The 16570-nt window shown below is 45.6% G+C and overlaps 1 protein-coding gene across 1 annotated transcript; it reads left to right on the forward strand.

The window, feature by feature from the left end:
- The first annotated feature begins 1661 nt into the window (after positions 1–1661).
- Positions 1662–13759, forward strand: UAP1L1 (UDP-N-acetylglucosamine pyrophosphorylase 1 like 1). Its single transcript, XM_075185384.1, has 9 exons — positions 1662–2150; positions 6385–6589; positions 7570–7745; positions 9727–9899; positions 10762–10955; positions 11220–11360; positions 11557–11742; positions 11868–11934; positions 12850–13759. The coding sequence occupies exons 1-9, from the start codon at positions 1862–1864 to the stop codon at positions 12916–12918; spliced, it is 1500 nt and encodes a 499-aa protein (XP_075041485.1). The 5' UTR covers positions 1662–1861; the 3' UTR covers positions 12919–13759.
- The last annotated feature ends 2811 nt before the right edge of the window (positions 13760–16570 follow it).

The raw sequence follows: 16570 nt of genomic DNA on the forward strand, positions 1-16570 counted from the left end.
GTACGTGTATGCAAGCTCCGATTTTTTTTAAACGCAAGTTGCGTTCGAAGATGAATCAGACCCTATATATCATGCTAGTTTAGGGATGCCCAGTGTAATTTATGCTTAAATGGCTCCTGTTGTCTATACAGTCGAATGTCACTGCTCAGGCTGTGGGGCTGTCACAGCATGGTGGCTCAGTGGTTAGCACTTCTGCCTCATACCGCTGGGGTCATGAGTTCAATTCCTGACCATGACCTTATCTGTGTGGAGTTTGTATATTCTCCCCATGTTTGTGTGGGTTTCCTCCGGGTGCTCCGGTTTCCTCCCACATTTCAAAAACATACTAGTAGGTCAATTGGCTGCTATCAAAATTGCCCTTAGTCTCTCTCTGTGTGTGTATATTAGAGAATTTAGACTGTAATCTCCAATGGGGCAGGGACTGATGCGAGTGAGTTCACTGTACAGCGCTGCGGAATTAGTGGCGCTATATAAATAAATAATGATAATGATGATGTCAGGCTGATTGTAGTAATCCACCCGTGTGCATAAACCAAATTGAACAATGATCCCACCGCTGGCCTCTTAGTGAGCCACAGGAAAAGTCAGCATGTGGCCAACTATAAATTGTATCAGTTGACTACATAGAGTAGAGGGAGCCATCTAGTGGGACAATATTCCTGGTAATGCTGCCTATGAATTCACTATGAACCATTGTCATATGTGAGGCATGAAGCACATTGCACCTCAACCAGTTTTATTGAAAAGATGATTAAACAGTCTTAATATACTAAAAGACATCTTTATAGAGTGCTTAATATGCAATGTATTTCATTTATGTAGAGTACACTACTTGTTTAGAAGTGTCATATATATATATATATATATATATATATATATATCATACTTGCCAACGTTTCCTCATTGGCATCAGGGAGATCCCGGGGAGGTGGGAGTGCAGGGGCGGGGCTTGACGGATCACAGAATTTTGTCCCCGCCCCCTAAACAATTATCACAATTTTGGCCAATTACAGCAGGGGACGGGGCTAAGATGACACTCTATTTGCGTCATTAGGCTCCACCCGCCACCACTTATCTATTGCGGGGGTGAAAACCGGGTGGTCGCCCTGGTCTCCCAAAAATGCGGGAGTCTTCTGGAACAACTATGCCTTAAAGAAAAGCAGCTAATGAATCTCTAGAGACTGAAGTGTCTTTTACATTTCTGTCTCCATTACTGAAGTCATGTTGTCTTACCTGTCAGTCTTTGATTAAATCTTGGTCTCCATGAAAATGGCCACCTCCATAGGCATCAATACATGGACATAGGACACAATTTCTGAACAGTGTCATCATGCCACAGATGGCGAAGCCAACCACATCTTGTACTGGCTCAGCATCAGGGAGAATGCCAGACTCTTCAGGGAGTGAGGGAGATCACCCCTATTTCAGGGAGTCTATATTTTCAGGTTTGAAGCCTGTCAGGTTCATAACTTGACCCTGTGTATGTGATTGTTGCACTTTTGTCAGTGACAGATTGATGGCATTACCCTATACAGCCCTGACTGGGGCTCAGTCTACAATCTCCCATCACTACACTCTACCTCACACAGAGCCCGCGCAAAGCATTTCTACAGAAAACCGCATCACGTGATCCCTCCAGCACCTCCCCTGATAGTCACGCGCCTGACCCCGCCCCCTGCCCCGTATTACTCTCTCAGGTGGTACCCGGAGTTCTGTCTCCATAGTTACCCGGGAGCAGAGGGCTCTGTAGTAACACTGATCTCCCCACCCTGGTATCCATAGTAACGGACAGGCGCCAGGTTCGGTTTCCATAGTAACGGGCAGCTCCCGGGTTCGGATTCTATAGCATCCAAACTCCTGAATGGAGCCCGAGCTGGAGACCCGGCGGCGGCTGCAGGAGGCCGGGCAGCAGCATCTGCTGCGGTTCCTGGGTGAGCTGAGCGCCGGGGGAAAGGAGGCTTTGCTCGGGGAGCTGCGGTTGCTGGCACCGGGGGAGTTCAGGGAGCACTGCCGGCGGGCGGAGGAGGCTTATGTCCGGGACAGCAGCTGCCCGCAGCGCCTGGATGATAAGATGCGCCCGGTACCCCCAGAGTTTCTGGGCAGCATTAGGAAGAGTGACCCCGAGGATCTGATCTCCTGGGAGGAGGAAGGTGAGCCCTGTGTCCTGACATTATTATAGTGTATAATATCCGGTGTGTACCCCAATAACCTACAGTCACAGAGTGTACCCCAATAACCTACAGTCACAGAGTGTACCCCAATAACCTAGTCACAGTGTACCCCAATAACATACAGTCACAGATTGTACCCCAATAACCTACAGTCACAGAGTGTACCCCAATAACCTACAGTCAGTGTACCCCAATAGCCTACAGTCACAGTGTACCCCACAGTCACAGTGTACCCCACTAACCTACAGTCGCAGAGTGTACCCCAATAACCTACAGTCACATAGTGTACCCCAATAACCTACAGTCAGTGTACCCCAATAGCCTACAGTCACAGTGTACCCCACAGTCACAGTGTACTCCAATAACCTACAGTCACAGAGTGTACCCCACAGTCACAGTGTACCCCAATAACTTACAATCACAGTGTACCCCAATAACTTACAGTCACAGTGTACCCCATAGTCACAGTGTACCCCAATAACCTACAGTCACAGAGTGTACCCCACAGTCACAGTGTACCCCAATAACTTACAATCACAGTGTACCCCAATAACTTACAGTCACAGTGTACCCCATAGTCACAGTGTACCCCAATAACCTACAGTCACGGTGTACCCCACAGTCAGTGTACACCAATAACTTATAGTCACAGTGTACTCCAATAACCTACAGTCACAGTGTACCCCACAGTCACAGTGTACCCTAATAACCTACAGTCACAGTGTACCCCACAGCCAGTGTACACCAATAACTTATAGTCACAGTGTACCCCACAGTCACAGTGTACACCAATCACTTAGTATGACTCTGATCCACAGTGTGCCTATAACAGAATGTACCCCAAAAACCGTGTGCCCATCAGGGGCAGGCTGGGCTGGGGGGCAAGGGGGCATCTTCCCCCTGGGCCGGACCCATGGTGGGCTACCTTGGGCTGGGTCACTGGGCCACCTGCATTTCTTTTCCTTTAAAATAGGCTGCTGAGTCGAGTCTTGCCCCCCGGGCTAAAATATGCCAGCCCTCCCTTGGTGCCCATATAACTAACAGCTTGACCAAATAATGCAGAACATACACTTGCAGGCTTGTTTTTTTTCTCTGGTTTTGTTTCAAAATATTGCCTTGTTGCTGTCCATCAGGCCTATTTAAGGCACATTTGGGTGTGGCTCACAAGCCAGCCCTTGCTAGATGTAAACCCATATTTCTGGAAGGTGCGTGCATCTGGTTTTAACTGCATTTAATGATGTTTAAAGCATATAGGTCAGTGTAGGACCTGCATATAATGAGGTGCCCTTGATGATGGGATGCAGTCTTAACTGTTTTGATAAAAATTATGAACTAATACCTCATGTTTTCATTTTGCTAGAGACACACAGATATGTAGTGTTAAGGATAAGCGCTGATGATTGTCTTTTTGTTTTGAAAACATACGCTTGTACTAGAGAGTACCCCAATAATATGCAGCAAGCACCTGTAAAAGAGCTGAGCTGTTGACCGCACTGTCCCCTGAATAATACACTTTAATCCATACCAGTGTACTCTAATAAAACACAGCATTGTCCATGTAACAAAGTGCCCCATACATAATGCACCTGTAAAAGAGCTGAGCTACTGACTACACTGTACCCTAAATATTACAGTGACTGCTTCGCCCCACTGTACTCCAATAGCTCAGTGTTTCCCAGACTAGCAGTGGGCCTGATTCATTAAGGAAAGGCAAAAACATGAGCAACTCTGAACCTTGTCAAAACCATGTTACAATACAAGGGGTGCAAATTAGTTTATTATTTTGCACATAAGGAAAATACTGACTGTTTTTTCATGTAGCACACAAATACTTGATAGCTTTATTTTTACACTGACATTTAAATTTAATCTAGGACATGCTCTATCCCAACAATAAATCTGTCCCCATATTTTAAATTTACCTCCAATGCAACATGGTTTTCCCAAGGTGCAAAGTTACTAATTTTCTTTTGCTTTACTTTCCTTTATGAATCAGACCCAGTGTGTCCAAATAGGTATACTCCAAAAACTCCAGTAAATTGCAGCATTCCCCTGTAACAGACTGCACCACAGTCTACCCTAAATAGTTTTCTGGCAGACTATTACAGTATACCCCTCTGCTTCTGTTACAGAGTTTACCCTTCTAATCTACTGTGTACAACATAGTTGACTACTCCCGAATTTCTGGGAGTCCTCCCGGAAGAGCGAGGCAACCTCCCGGCTTCTAATCGCCACCTATAGTAAAGTGGCAGGGGGTGGGGCTTAGGACGCGATTTACGCATCATCATGGCCCTGCCCCTGCTGTAATTGGCCGGGAACAGTGATTGATGGTTTGGGGGCGGGGCCCCGCCCCCAACATTCCCACCTCCTCCTGATCTCTCGGAGGAGTCCTTGCCAATGTAGGCAAGTATATGGTGTACCACAATAACAATCAATGTCCCCATCTAATATATATAAGCCTAGCGGCGTGTGTTAGTGTGTGTGTGTGTGTGTGTGTGTGTGGAAAAAACTATTTTCTCAGAAAGGGCTCATCCAATTGACCTGAAATTTGGTATACTGACATTATTTGACAAAAAAAATGATAATAGTGAAGTCAGTTAACTTCCATCATCCCCCCTTCCTCCTGTGGGAGGGGTAGTAAAGGCTAAATTTACCAGTTGAGGGCTCAAACTCTTGACCGTGTGGGTATTTATTTACCAGAGCCTGTGTTTGGTCTTGGACAATTGTATGTCGCATTTTCACGAGTACGGAGAAGCAGTGATGTGAAAGTGCAGGTTATGAATACTGCCCTTCAAGGAAGACTGATTGAGCACAGCGATAAGGTGTTTATCAGAAACGTTGTGTATCGAGAGGTTTTAGAACAGTAAGACGATGGAGATTAAGGATGTGGTGATGGAGAAGAATGATGAGGTGGTGACATGTGTACAAAACCACGTTAAAAAAGGGCGCTTACGTCGGGAAGTAACGCTCTTCCCCTGAGGAGGCCTGGGCTAGCCCCAAATGCATGACAAGAACCTTTTTAACACCTTAAGTAGCTTGATTTGACTAGAATGCATGAGTATCGTGCACGGGTTAACTTGTGTAATTATATATGCCTTCTGTAAAACACAATGTAACCACATATAACAGATACTGTAACAGGCTTTATATCCCAATAACAGTCTGCCACTCTGCTTCTGTAACACACATTCTAATCTACAGTGTTAATAGCACAATGTATTATATACATATAATTCCTGCAATAGATGGGAGAGATATTTACAGCCGATAACATATGGAATCTTTCATATTTTAAGGTGTGTTTTACCCACCTTTCTTTGTAGCTAAATGTACCTCCCTGTAATATATTACTGGAGCATTCTTTCTGTACGTACCATGTCTGTTTCCAAACACTCACTTATCTTTTGAGGAGTAATAACTGGGCTACAATTCTTACTGAGATTCACTGAGTGGTAAAGATATTAAACGCCTAATTCAGTTGGGCTACATATTAATCTATTGTCTTCCCTCATCCTTCCTTCCTGGAATTGTTGCCTGTGAGTCTGGACATTTAAACATGTTTGTATAGACTGTAGCCTACAGCCACACAAGGGAACAACTAGTGGCGGGTGAATGAAATGTGCATACAACAATATTTTACATTTAGAAAGTTTCAATAAGGACATAGATCCAGCTTAGTATAGAGGCAATTGAAATGTGGGGCTGTAATAATATGTCATTTTTTTTGCATTTTATTTACATTAACATATTATAATATTGACACTTGTTTGTTTTAAAGAAACTTTTAAGCTGAAATAGCAAAACAATGAACAAACTAATATCAATATAAAATATGTAAATGCAATCAGGAAATCAGTATAAATCTGTGAAAATTTGTCCTAAAATTCCAGGTCAGATAGAAGTCTTCATAAGTAAGGATGATTTTACATTCCATTTTGGCTGTCTAGGTACATAATAACCAGCGAGTTCAAATGGTGTTGAATAGTGCTGTACAATAGTGTTGAAATAAAGGTGTGATATAATCCAAATATTATATTATTATTAATATTTATATTATTCAACCTGGTAATACCTAATAGTGGCTACCTTTAAGTTGAGTGTGATATATTGTATATCTTTAAAATCCTCAATGATTTATAAAAGAAATGCTCAGCTATGAATCATTGCTGTATAATAAAGAATATTCAACTACTTAAATCATTTTATGTTCCAGGATTCCGTCTTATCTCGCAGAACAAGGTGGCTGTCTTGTTGCTAGCGGGGGGGCAAGGTACTCGCCTGGGTGTAACGTACCCTAAGGGAATGTATAGTGTTGGTCTGCCCAGCGGTAAAACATTGTACCAGATCCAGGCGGAGCGGATCCTCCGGCTGCAGAAGTTGGCTGGCGAGAAGCATTGTAGGAAGTGCACTGTGCCATGGTGAGAACTGCATCCTAACGAGTGACGGGTTCTAGTGGTCTCTGTTATCAGCTAACGCTACAATGAGAACTGTATCCTAACAATTGACGGGTTCTAGTGGTTCGTAATATAAGTAGATCTGTGAATGCTACAGTGATTATAACAAGTGATTGGATCGTGTGTACTAAGATGTCAAATACATAGAGAGGTGTAAAAGGTGTATAAGGAAGAGTCTGTTATTGCTCTCTGTTAGCACTGAGGGTCCAATGGTGAGTTAAATATGTTAACGACCATTTAATAACTAGTCTCATTAAATTATCACTCACAAAAGGTAGTTTCCAGTTTAAACCCAGCTCTATTTCAATTTCCACTGATTTTACTCAGATACACACAGTATAATAACGGGAATAATGATTTTATTTCAAGAAAGATTACACGCAAAGTCTCATTTAAGATAATATGTATTCATATTAATAATAAGTTTGTTCAATAACAATCATTACACATATAATAACACAGTGTAGAAAGCATAATATATTACATCAAATACAATGCATTGCCTACTTCAACTGTTTTGTCAATGTGAATATGTGCCTTCGCTATGTTTGTATGAATGTGTGTATCACAGATGTCATTGTGTGTATCACAGATTTAGTTACAGTGCCGTGTAATGGCTCAATGTCATCACTTTAGTCCTTCCTCTCCCAGGTCAGGGCCATCAACAGGCATGTTACATGAGGTTTAGAAACTTTGTGTTGTTCATTTGTGGGATGTTTATGTAACATAACATATGGGCACCACTCTGACACAGTGGTTAGCATTGTGCCTTACAATGCTGGCATCATGAGTTCGATTCCAACAAGAACCCTGTCTGTTTGGAGTTTGTATGTTCTCTCCGTACATAACTGGTAACAATAATAATGCATATAATATGTAACGTAAATGACAATAACAGCCAGTCCATGTAAGCATCCATTTTACATCCCATTTTGGCTGTCTAGGTACATAATGACCAGCGAGTTCACGCTGAGCCCCACACAGAAGTTTTTTGAGGAACACAACTTCTTTGGTGTGGACCGGTCAGATGTGGTCATGTTTGAGCAGAGGATGTTGCCCGCAGTTGGTTTCGATGGGAAGGCCATTTTGGAGCGCAAGGACAAATTGGCGATGGCTCCAGGTATTTGTATATGACAGCGCGTGCGTACAATGCAGACAGCAGCGCGAGCGTACAATGCAGACTGAGCAGCGCCTGCGTACAATGCAGACTGAGCAGCGCCTGCGTACAATGCAGACTGAGCAGCGCGTGCGTACAATGCAGACTGAGCAGCGCGTGCGCACAATGCAGACAGCAGCGCGAGCGTACAATGCAGACTGAGCAGCGCGTGCGTACAATGCAGACTGAGCAGCGCGAGCGTACAATGCAGACAGCAGCGCGAGCGTACAATGCAGACTGAGCAGCGCCTGCGTACAATGCAGACTGAGCAGCGCCTGCGTACAATGCAGACTGAGCAGCGCGTGCGTACAATGCAGACTGAGCAGCGCGAGCGTACAATGCAGACTGAGCAGCGCGAGCGCACAATGCAGACTGAGCAGCGCGAGCGTACAATGCAGACTGAGCAGCGCGTACGTACAATGCAGACTGAGCAGCGCCTGCGTACAATGCAGACTGAGCAGCGCGAGCGTACAATGCAGACTGAGCAGCGCCTGCGTACAATGCAGACTGAGCAGCGCCTGCGTACAATGCAGACTGAGCAGCGCGAGCGCACAATGCAGACTGAGCAGCGCGAGCGTACAATGCAGACTGAGCAGCGCGTACGTACAATGCAGACTGAGCAGCGCGTGCGTACAATGCAGCACAAGCGTACAATGCAGACTGAGCAGCGCCTGCGTACAATGCAGACTGAGCAGCGCGAGCGTACAATGCAGACTGAGCAGCGCGAGCGTACAATGCAGACTGAGCAGCGCGTGCGTACAATGCAGACTGAGCAGCGCGAGCGTACAATGCAGACTGAGCAGCGCGTGCGTACAATGCAGCACAAGCGTACAATGCAGACTGAGCAGCGCCTGCGTACAATGCAGACTGAGCAGCGCGAGCGTACAATGCAGACTGAGCAGCGCGTGCGTACAATGCAGACTGAGCAGCGCCTGCGTACAATGCAGACTGAGCAGCGCCTGCGTACAATGCAGACTGAGCAGCGCGAGCGTACAATGCAGACTGAGCAGCGCCTGCGTACAATGCAGACTGAGCAGCGCGAGCGTACAATGCAGACTGAGCAGCGCCTGCGTACAATGCAGACTGAGCAGCGCCTGCGTACAATGCAGACTGAGCAGCGCGAGCGCACAATGCAGACTGAGCAGCGCGAGCGTACAATGCAGACTGAGCAGCGCGTACGTACAATGCAGACTGAGCAGCGCGTGCGTACAATGCAGCACAAGCGTACAATGCAGACTGAGCAGCGCCTGCGTACAATGCAGACTGAGCAGCGCGAGCGTACAATGCAGACTGAGCAGCGCGAGCGTACAATGCAGACTGAGCAGCGCGTGCGTACAATGCAGACTGAGCAGCGCGAGCGTACAATGCAGACTGAGCAGCGCGTGCGTACAATGCAGCACAAGCGTACAATGCAGACTGAGCAGCGCCTGCGTACAATGCAGACTGAGCAGCGCGAGCGTACAATGCAGACTGAGCAGCGCGTGCGTACAATGCAGACTGAGCAGCGCGAGCGTACAATGCAGACTGAGCAGCGCGAGCGTACAATGCAGACTGAGCAGCGCGAGCGTACAATGCAGACTGAGCAGCGCGTGCGTACAATGCAGACTGAGCAGCGCGAGCGTACAATGCAGACTGAGCAGCGCGAGCGTACAATGCAGACTGAGCAGCGCCTGCGTACAATGCAGACTGAGCAGCGCGAGCGTACAATGCAGACTGAGCAGCGCGTGCGTACAATGCAGACTGAGCAGCGCGTGCGTACAATGCAGGGACATCAGCCAATAAGACTGGTCCTGGTTTGCTGTAAGAAGAGAGCCAAAGCGGGATTATATTCGGCAAATATTATAACGTTTGTCATTGCTGCGTAGGTTCCCGATTCATATGTTGATTAGAATATTTTTGTTGTTAATTGCTGTCATTGTGTCACTGAGGATCTGTATTATTCCAGATGGCAATGGAGGATTGTATAGAGCTCTGACTGACAACCATATATTGGAGGACATGGAGACACGAGGCATCTCATACATACACGTGTACTGTGTGGACAATATACTGGTGAAGATGGCTGATCCTGTCTTCGTGGGGTTCTGTGTGTCCAAAGGTGCAGACTGTGGAGCGAAGGTGGGTGGAGTAGTAGAGACATATTATAGAGCGTCACACTGCATGTAATCATGTCTGCTCCCACCCCTGCTCAATGATGTCTGCTCCCGCTCCCCTGCTCAATGATGTCTGCTCCCGCTCCCCCTGCTCAATGATGTCTGCTCCCGCTCCCTTGCTCAATGATGTCTGCTCCCGCTCCCCTGCTCAATGATGTCTGCTCCCGCTCCCCTGCTCAATGATGTCTGCTCCCGCTCCCCTGCTCAATGATGTCTGCTCCCGCTCCCCCTGCTCAATGATGTCTGCTCCCGCTCCCCTGCTCAATGATGTCTGCTCCCGCTCCCCCTGCTCAATGATGTCTGCTCCCGCTCCCTTGCTCAATGATGTCTGCTCCCGCTCCCCTGCTCAATGATGTCTGCTCCCGCTCCCCTGCTCAATGATGTCTGCTCCCGCTCCCTTGCTCAATGATGTCTGCTCCCGCTCCCCTGCTCAATGATGTCTGCTCGCGCCCCCCCTGCTCAATGATGTCTGCTCCCGCCCCCCTGCTTGATCATGTCTGCTCCCGCTTCATAAGAGCCAAGTTCCATTTTACCCATAAGGCATCACAAATCGATAACAATACATAATGGTAAATCCTCTTCCAGCTAAGCGTTTTATGTCAGCTGTCAGAGGTCCCCATGGTACCTGCCATTCAGGAAGGACTATGGTTGTGCTAGTAGTGTAAGTAGGTAGGACATTCTCCTTTACTGCTTTAAAGGGCCATGGAGTTCTGATATCCACATTTATTATATTGATTTTAATGGTAAACATATAACCAGATGAATGAGAGGTTCTCTTTTCTGGCACACCACACATGATGTACGCTGCTTCTCTTTGGGTTGTCCAGGTGGTGGAGAAGGCATACCCCGCTGAGCCTGTCGGGCTGGTGTGTCAAGTAGATGGTGTTTACCAGGTGGTGGAATATAGCGAGATTAGCCCAGACACGGCAGAGAGACGTAACCACGATGGCAGCTTGACGTACACTACTGGCAACATCTGCAATCACTTCTTCACCCTAGACTTCCTGAAGACTGTTGCCGGGTCAGTGAACCACCAGCGACACAAGCTCGTAACTTCATAAGTGTCACATGATATTGTTACTACAGTATTACAGGAGTGTCTAACCCTCACACTACAACTAAAGTGCCGTAGATGCACTAAGTTTCGATACTGTAATATTTGTGTGCTTTGTTAATTCCGCTCTTCTTATAAACTTCTGTTTATAACACCAATATTTCAGATATGAGATGGAGAACACCATCGGCTGGTATGCTCCCCTAAGTGTACCTCTTTCTCCCCCATCAGGTCATTAGAGCCACGTCTGGGATACCATGTCGCCATAAAGAAAGTTCCGTTTGTGGACGAACAAGGAAACTTGGTTAAACCGGTGCAGCCAAATGGAATAAAGTTAGAAAAGTTTGTGTTTGACGTCTTTCAGTTCTCAAGGTGAGTGATCCTCTTTTACACTAATGACTGTAATGTACATGGCTGTAAGGCTGCCTGTACATTGGGTAGGTACAGTCGTTCAGTCTCAACGGCAAAGGACCAGATATGGGTCGGTGTCTTTGACCACATCTGGCAGTCATCAACAATGGGTTGTGAAACTGTGATTGAAACAGACTTTTCTCTCCTGTTTTCTCAGAAACTTTGTGGCATTTGAAGTTGTAAGGGAGGAAGAGTTCTCCCCCTTGAAGAACGCAGACACAGCCGAGAAGGACACTCCGACTACGGCAAGACGCGCACTTCTATGGCAGCACTACCGATGGGCACTGAGGGCTGGCGCTAAGTTTACAGACGCTAACGGCCGCGTGATAGCCGGAAACTCGGGGTTAGTATTTAATGCAAGACATAAAAATAACGGAACCTGACTTGATAGCAGAACAGAAGCCATTTTGTGTGGTATGTCAGCAGTTCCTCTGCTTATTGCGTCTCTCTTTCTGACTTTTTTTGCAGTGTTCCAGAACTGGTAGACCCGCCAGCGGTCTGTGAGATTTCCCCATTAATCTCATATTTTGGAGAGGTGAGCATCGCCTCCTGTTTCGGACGGTCATTTGTAGTCCTTTCTTCATAGCAGGGGAGTTATTGGGGCTGGCAACGTTTCATGTACAATGAGAATCCTTACTGGAGATATGTTATACATATGATGATAATTAGGTTGTGTTATAGGAATATTTCTTAGATTGCTAATAACAGTGAATGCCTGGTTGCTATGGGTTACAGCAATTGTGAACGTTTGCACATATATAAGTAAATAACAGTACGTTAGGTCCTCTTAGAAATAGATAATGTATTGTTTGTATAATTAACCTCAAAATTAAACCCAGAATATGGTAATGTCTCTCATATTTGCTCAGTAAAGCCCACCATAAATTACCATTACAGAGTTTGGAAAGTAAACTTTGCAATAATTAAAAGCATAATTGCAAAAAACGGCATCAGGTATTTATATAGCGCCACTGATTCCGCAGCGCTGTACAGAGAACTCACTCACATCAGTCCCTGCCCCATTGGAGCTTACAGTCTAAATTCCCTAACATACACACAGACTGAGAGAGAGAGAGAGACTAGGGTCAATTTAATAGAAGCTAATTAACCTACTAGTATGTTTTTGGAGTGTGGGAGGAAACCAGAGCACCCGGAGGAAACCCACGCAAACACGAGGTGAACATACAAACTCCACACAGATAAGGTCATGGCCAGGAATCGAACTCATGACCCCAGTGCTAACAGGCAGAAGTGCTACTCACTGAGCCAACGTGCTGCCCCAAAACAGACTTTGATGTGCGATTAGAGATTGTAAAAAAAGCTCAAAGTTTGCTGCAAGGTTAGAACTGCCGTCCCCTCTACGATGACGAGTCAACATTGTAACTGCTGCACTTATGAACGAGACAGAGAAACACTCACTGGCTTTTATCTCACACCTTCCTTCTTGCAGGGCTTACATGTGCATCTGAATAATAAGGATATCTCATCCCCCTTCATCCTGGATAGCCATAGACTGTAAGGGACCTGAAGGCTGAATGACTCTTGAAGTGGAGGCCTGCTGGACTTGGGACGAGTGGTTACCTTGCTGCTAAACACATGCAGATTTCTTGCTTATAAAACAAAGATTACAGCGTCGACAACCAAAAGACGTGCCTTACCATCCATGCCTAGTGCTATTGGCCTTTTCTCATTTTGCAGCCTTGCTCATGAGATATTTTGCACTTATCATTATAAAGAGGATAATGCACTCCCTACTGTATATTATATGGGTATTAGAAGTTACTGAGGCTGTGGACCAAGTGTTTTTATCCAGGTTATAGAAATACAAGGTGATTTAATAGCTGTAAGAATTGAATGAACACTAGAGGGCGCAGTAAACCTAACAACACACAAATTCCTAATGAACAACTGATGACCTTACAACTGGCCCATTATAAGCGATGACATCACAACTCACTGTTTATACAGATATTATTGACAGGAGTTGATTCACATATATATCACCATTACTTGAGTATTATAAAGGAATTATATCAAATATAAAAATCACTGTGTCAGCATATATATAAAGGAGAATTTTGTGCACAATATAGCTATATTGGGGTTAAGCTCACCTGCCAGCATCAAGGCATCTCCTGTAGGTGAGTCCCTAAGCTAGTGATACAAATTTACATTCAGGGTGTTACATTTAAAACCTTCCCCTGATCCTCCATCTTATAAAGCCTGCAGCACCTGTAGGGAGTGGTCAACTCCCAAAAAAACAAACTAGAAAATAGTGAAAGAGTAAAAGGCGCTTCTTTATGTGATGTGATGTGATAAAGAATATGTCCACCCAATGCAATAAATGCTTTTAAACCTAGTGTCTTTTTTTTTTTTTTGCATGTCAGGGTTTTGTTTATATGTTTATCCTTGTGATACAGAAAACTAACGTGCAGAATGGGACGGGGCAGCTGTAGGGCATACCCATCTGCCCCCACCATGAATGACATTCTGTAAATGTAATTAAACATTCTGAGGTAGAATTATCAGGAAAAGTGGAGGTGTTGACTGTAGCAACCAATCAGATTGTACCTATCGCTGTTCCAGAATGTGGTAGATAAATGATAGCTAGAATCTGATTGGTTGTTATGGGAAACCTGCCTGTGGTAATCTGCACTGCCATCTTGTCACAGGCCAGACATCTAAGAGCCATAATGACCTTGAATCTTTACATTTGCTCTTAATGATAGCATAATATGAATATTAGAATATAACTGGAAGGGAGCTGTCACTCACCAGACTGTGAGTGCTTCTTCCCGTATGTTTAGGAACCGTGGCCGTCCACCATCCTGAGGGTCTGCGCATGTGCAGCCCTTTCAAACCTTCAGTACATGTTCCTTTTAGTTAATTGGCTGATCAGGCAACACTCCCTATTTAAAGCACCTGCTGTCTATACCTCGTTGCCTGATCTTGGAGTCTCATTCCCCATGAGCCTCTGAAGGTGTTCCTGTGTTTCCTCGTGTATTCAGCCCAGCTGATTCCTGTGGTTCCCAGACCACTTCAACTCCCCTGTGGTTTCCAGACCACTTCAACTCCCCTGTGGTTTCCAGACCACTTCAACTCTCCTGTGTTTCATCGAGACTACTCCAGCTGATTCCTATCCGCTGCCTCCGTGCACTACAGTTACCAGCTCACTTCTACTCTCCCGTGTTTCATCGAGACTGCACCAGCTGATTCCTATCCGCTGTCTCCGTGTTCAACAGTTCCAGCTTACCTCAACTCTCGTGTTTCATCGTGACTGCACCTGCTGATTCCTATCCACTACCTCCGTGTATCTGCAGTGTCCTGCTTATCGCTACCCTCCAGTACTCCTCGTGTCTGCAGCCAGCTGATCCGCTCTCCGTGCTTCTACAGTGTTCCTGCGTGTGTCAACTCGCCTGTCTGCATTGGATCAACGCTCCGCTGCTGTCTTCTCTGCCATACCACTTCTACTCTTTAGTGATCTCCAGGCGACCAGTCCTATATACTACTGCTTCCTGAGTATTGTTTCCATCGTTGCTGGTCTACCTACCTGTGCGCTGCGCCTACTTGGATTCCGCTTCCATTTCCCTGGGACTTCGCATCCTGCCGGTCTCCTGCCGCTCAGGTATCCCTGCACCCCTTTCTGACAGCCTGCTCTCCTGAACCACGGTATGCATACTTATCATTGACTGTGCTCATGTATTGCATACCTTGCTGGACTGAGTTGTTCTTCTCTGGAGTTGCCTATCCACTGAGACTATTGCCATCATTTGACTGTGTTACCTTGTAGTCTGGATAGTTCCTGTGACTTTGTATATTTGTGCAGTGCTGCTCAGTTATTAATACTTTGTGCATATCATCGTGGGATCAAGTTCAGTGTGCCCGTGTATACTCTGCATTACATTTATCTCCCCGTGCTTCTCCTCACATATATATTTCAGTGGTACAACTTGCTAGAGGCAGACCACTGATTCCTGTTCCCTGTGTCACCTGTTTCCAGTATCCTTCCACATAGCAGTGGTACAACTTGCTAACGCAGACCACTGACTTCCAGATACCTCCACCTGGATTCCGTTCCCTCACATAGACAGCGGTACAACTTGCTATACGCAGACCGCTGACTTTCATCACCTCCTCGTTACTTCTGGACATTCCTCCTCACTATAGCAGTGGTACAACTTGCTATCCGCAGACCACTGACTACCCTCACGTTTCCTTTGTCCATTCAGTTCCTCGTGTACTATTACCTATATATTACCAGTGCTGCTAGTCATAGACTTTTCACGAGCATTCTCTACCATCTGCTGTCTCCTGTTCCGTGATCACCCCGCTACCAGAGTACCATATTACCACCTATATTGCTCTGGTAAGTCCATCACCTGGTGATCCCTGGGTAAAGACTCCTATTGCCCGTGACAGGAGCCTATCACAGAGACACAGTGGATGCCTATAACGTGCCTCAGTGATCTCATTACTTCCCAGTGAACTGGGGCTTCATCCTCATGACCACCGTTTTACCCACAAAATGGCCGCCTCTGTGTGCAGGCAACAGGTGCATTTTTAAATATGCAAATCAATCTTTAAAGTGCTACTGTGGGGCTCCTGTACATTATACATGGTTAAAATGCTAATTAAACTTTGCAATGTACATTAAGAAAACAGAGGTGTAGATTTATCAAATCTTCTAAAAAGGAGGTGTTGCCCATAGCCACCAATCAGATTCTAGTTCACACTTCAGCAGGCCCCAGACATCTAACCTTCTGTACATTTTAGGAGGTTTTATTTATGCATTTTTATCCAATGCTTATCACCTCCAACAATCTGTGCAGAAGATTACAATTCTCCACAAATATGCAGCTTGAAACCAGACATATTAAGGATATTCTTACTGGAGCTGATGCAAGATACTACTTATCTTGGTTATTTTACTGAGCCGTTGGTACTGTACTGTGCAGAGTAGGAGGAATCGTGTAATAGAGTAATATAAACCTGAAAAGTAAATCTAATTAACTGGTACCAGTTGGAGCAATAGACAATTACTCAGTGAGCCTGGACTCCAGCAGTGTTTTTCAATGCAAGATAAAATAAAATCCCAGGATGCATTGTTCCAGGATGCATCCTGTATAACCACAGTGCAGAGCTTTAGAAAATGCTAAGAATTAACAGGTAAT

Source organism: Mixophyes fleayi, chromosome 9 (genome assembly GCF_038048845.1).
Source record: "Mixophyes fleayi isolate aMixFle1 chromosome 9, aMixFle1.hap1, whole genome shotgun sequence".
Classification (NCBI taxonomy): Eukaryota; Metazoa; Chordata; class Amphibia; order Anura; family Limnodynastidae; genus Mixophyes; species Mixophyes fleayi.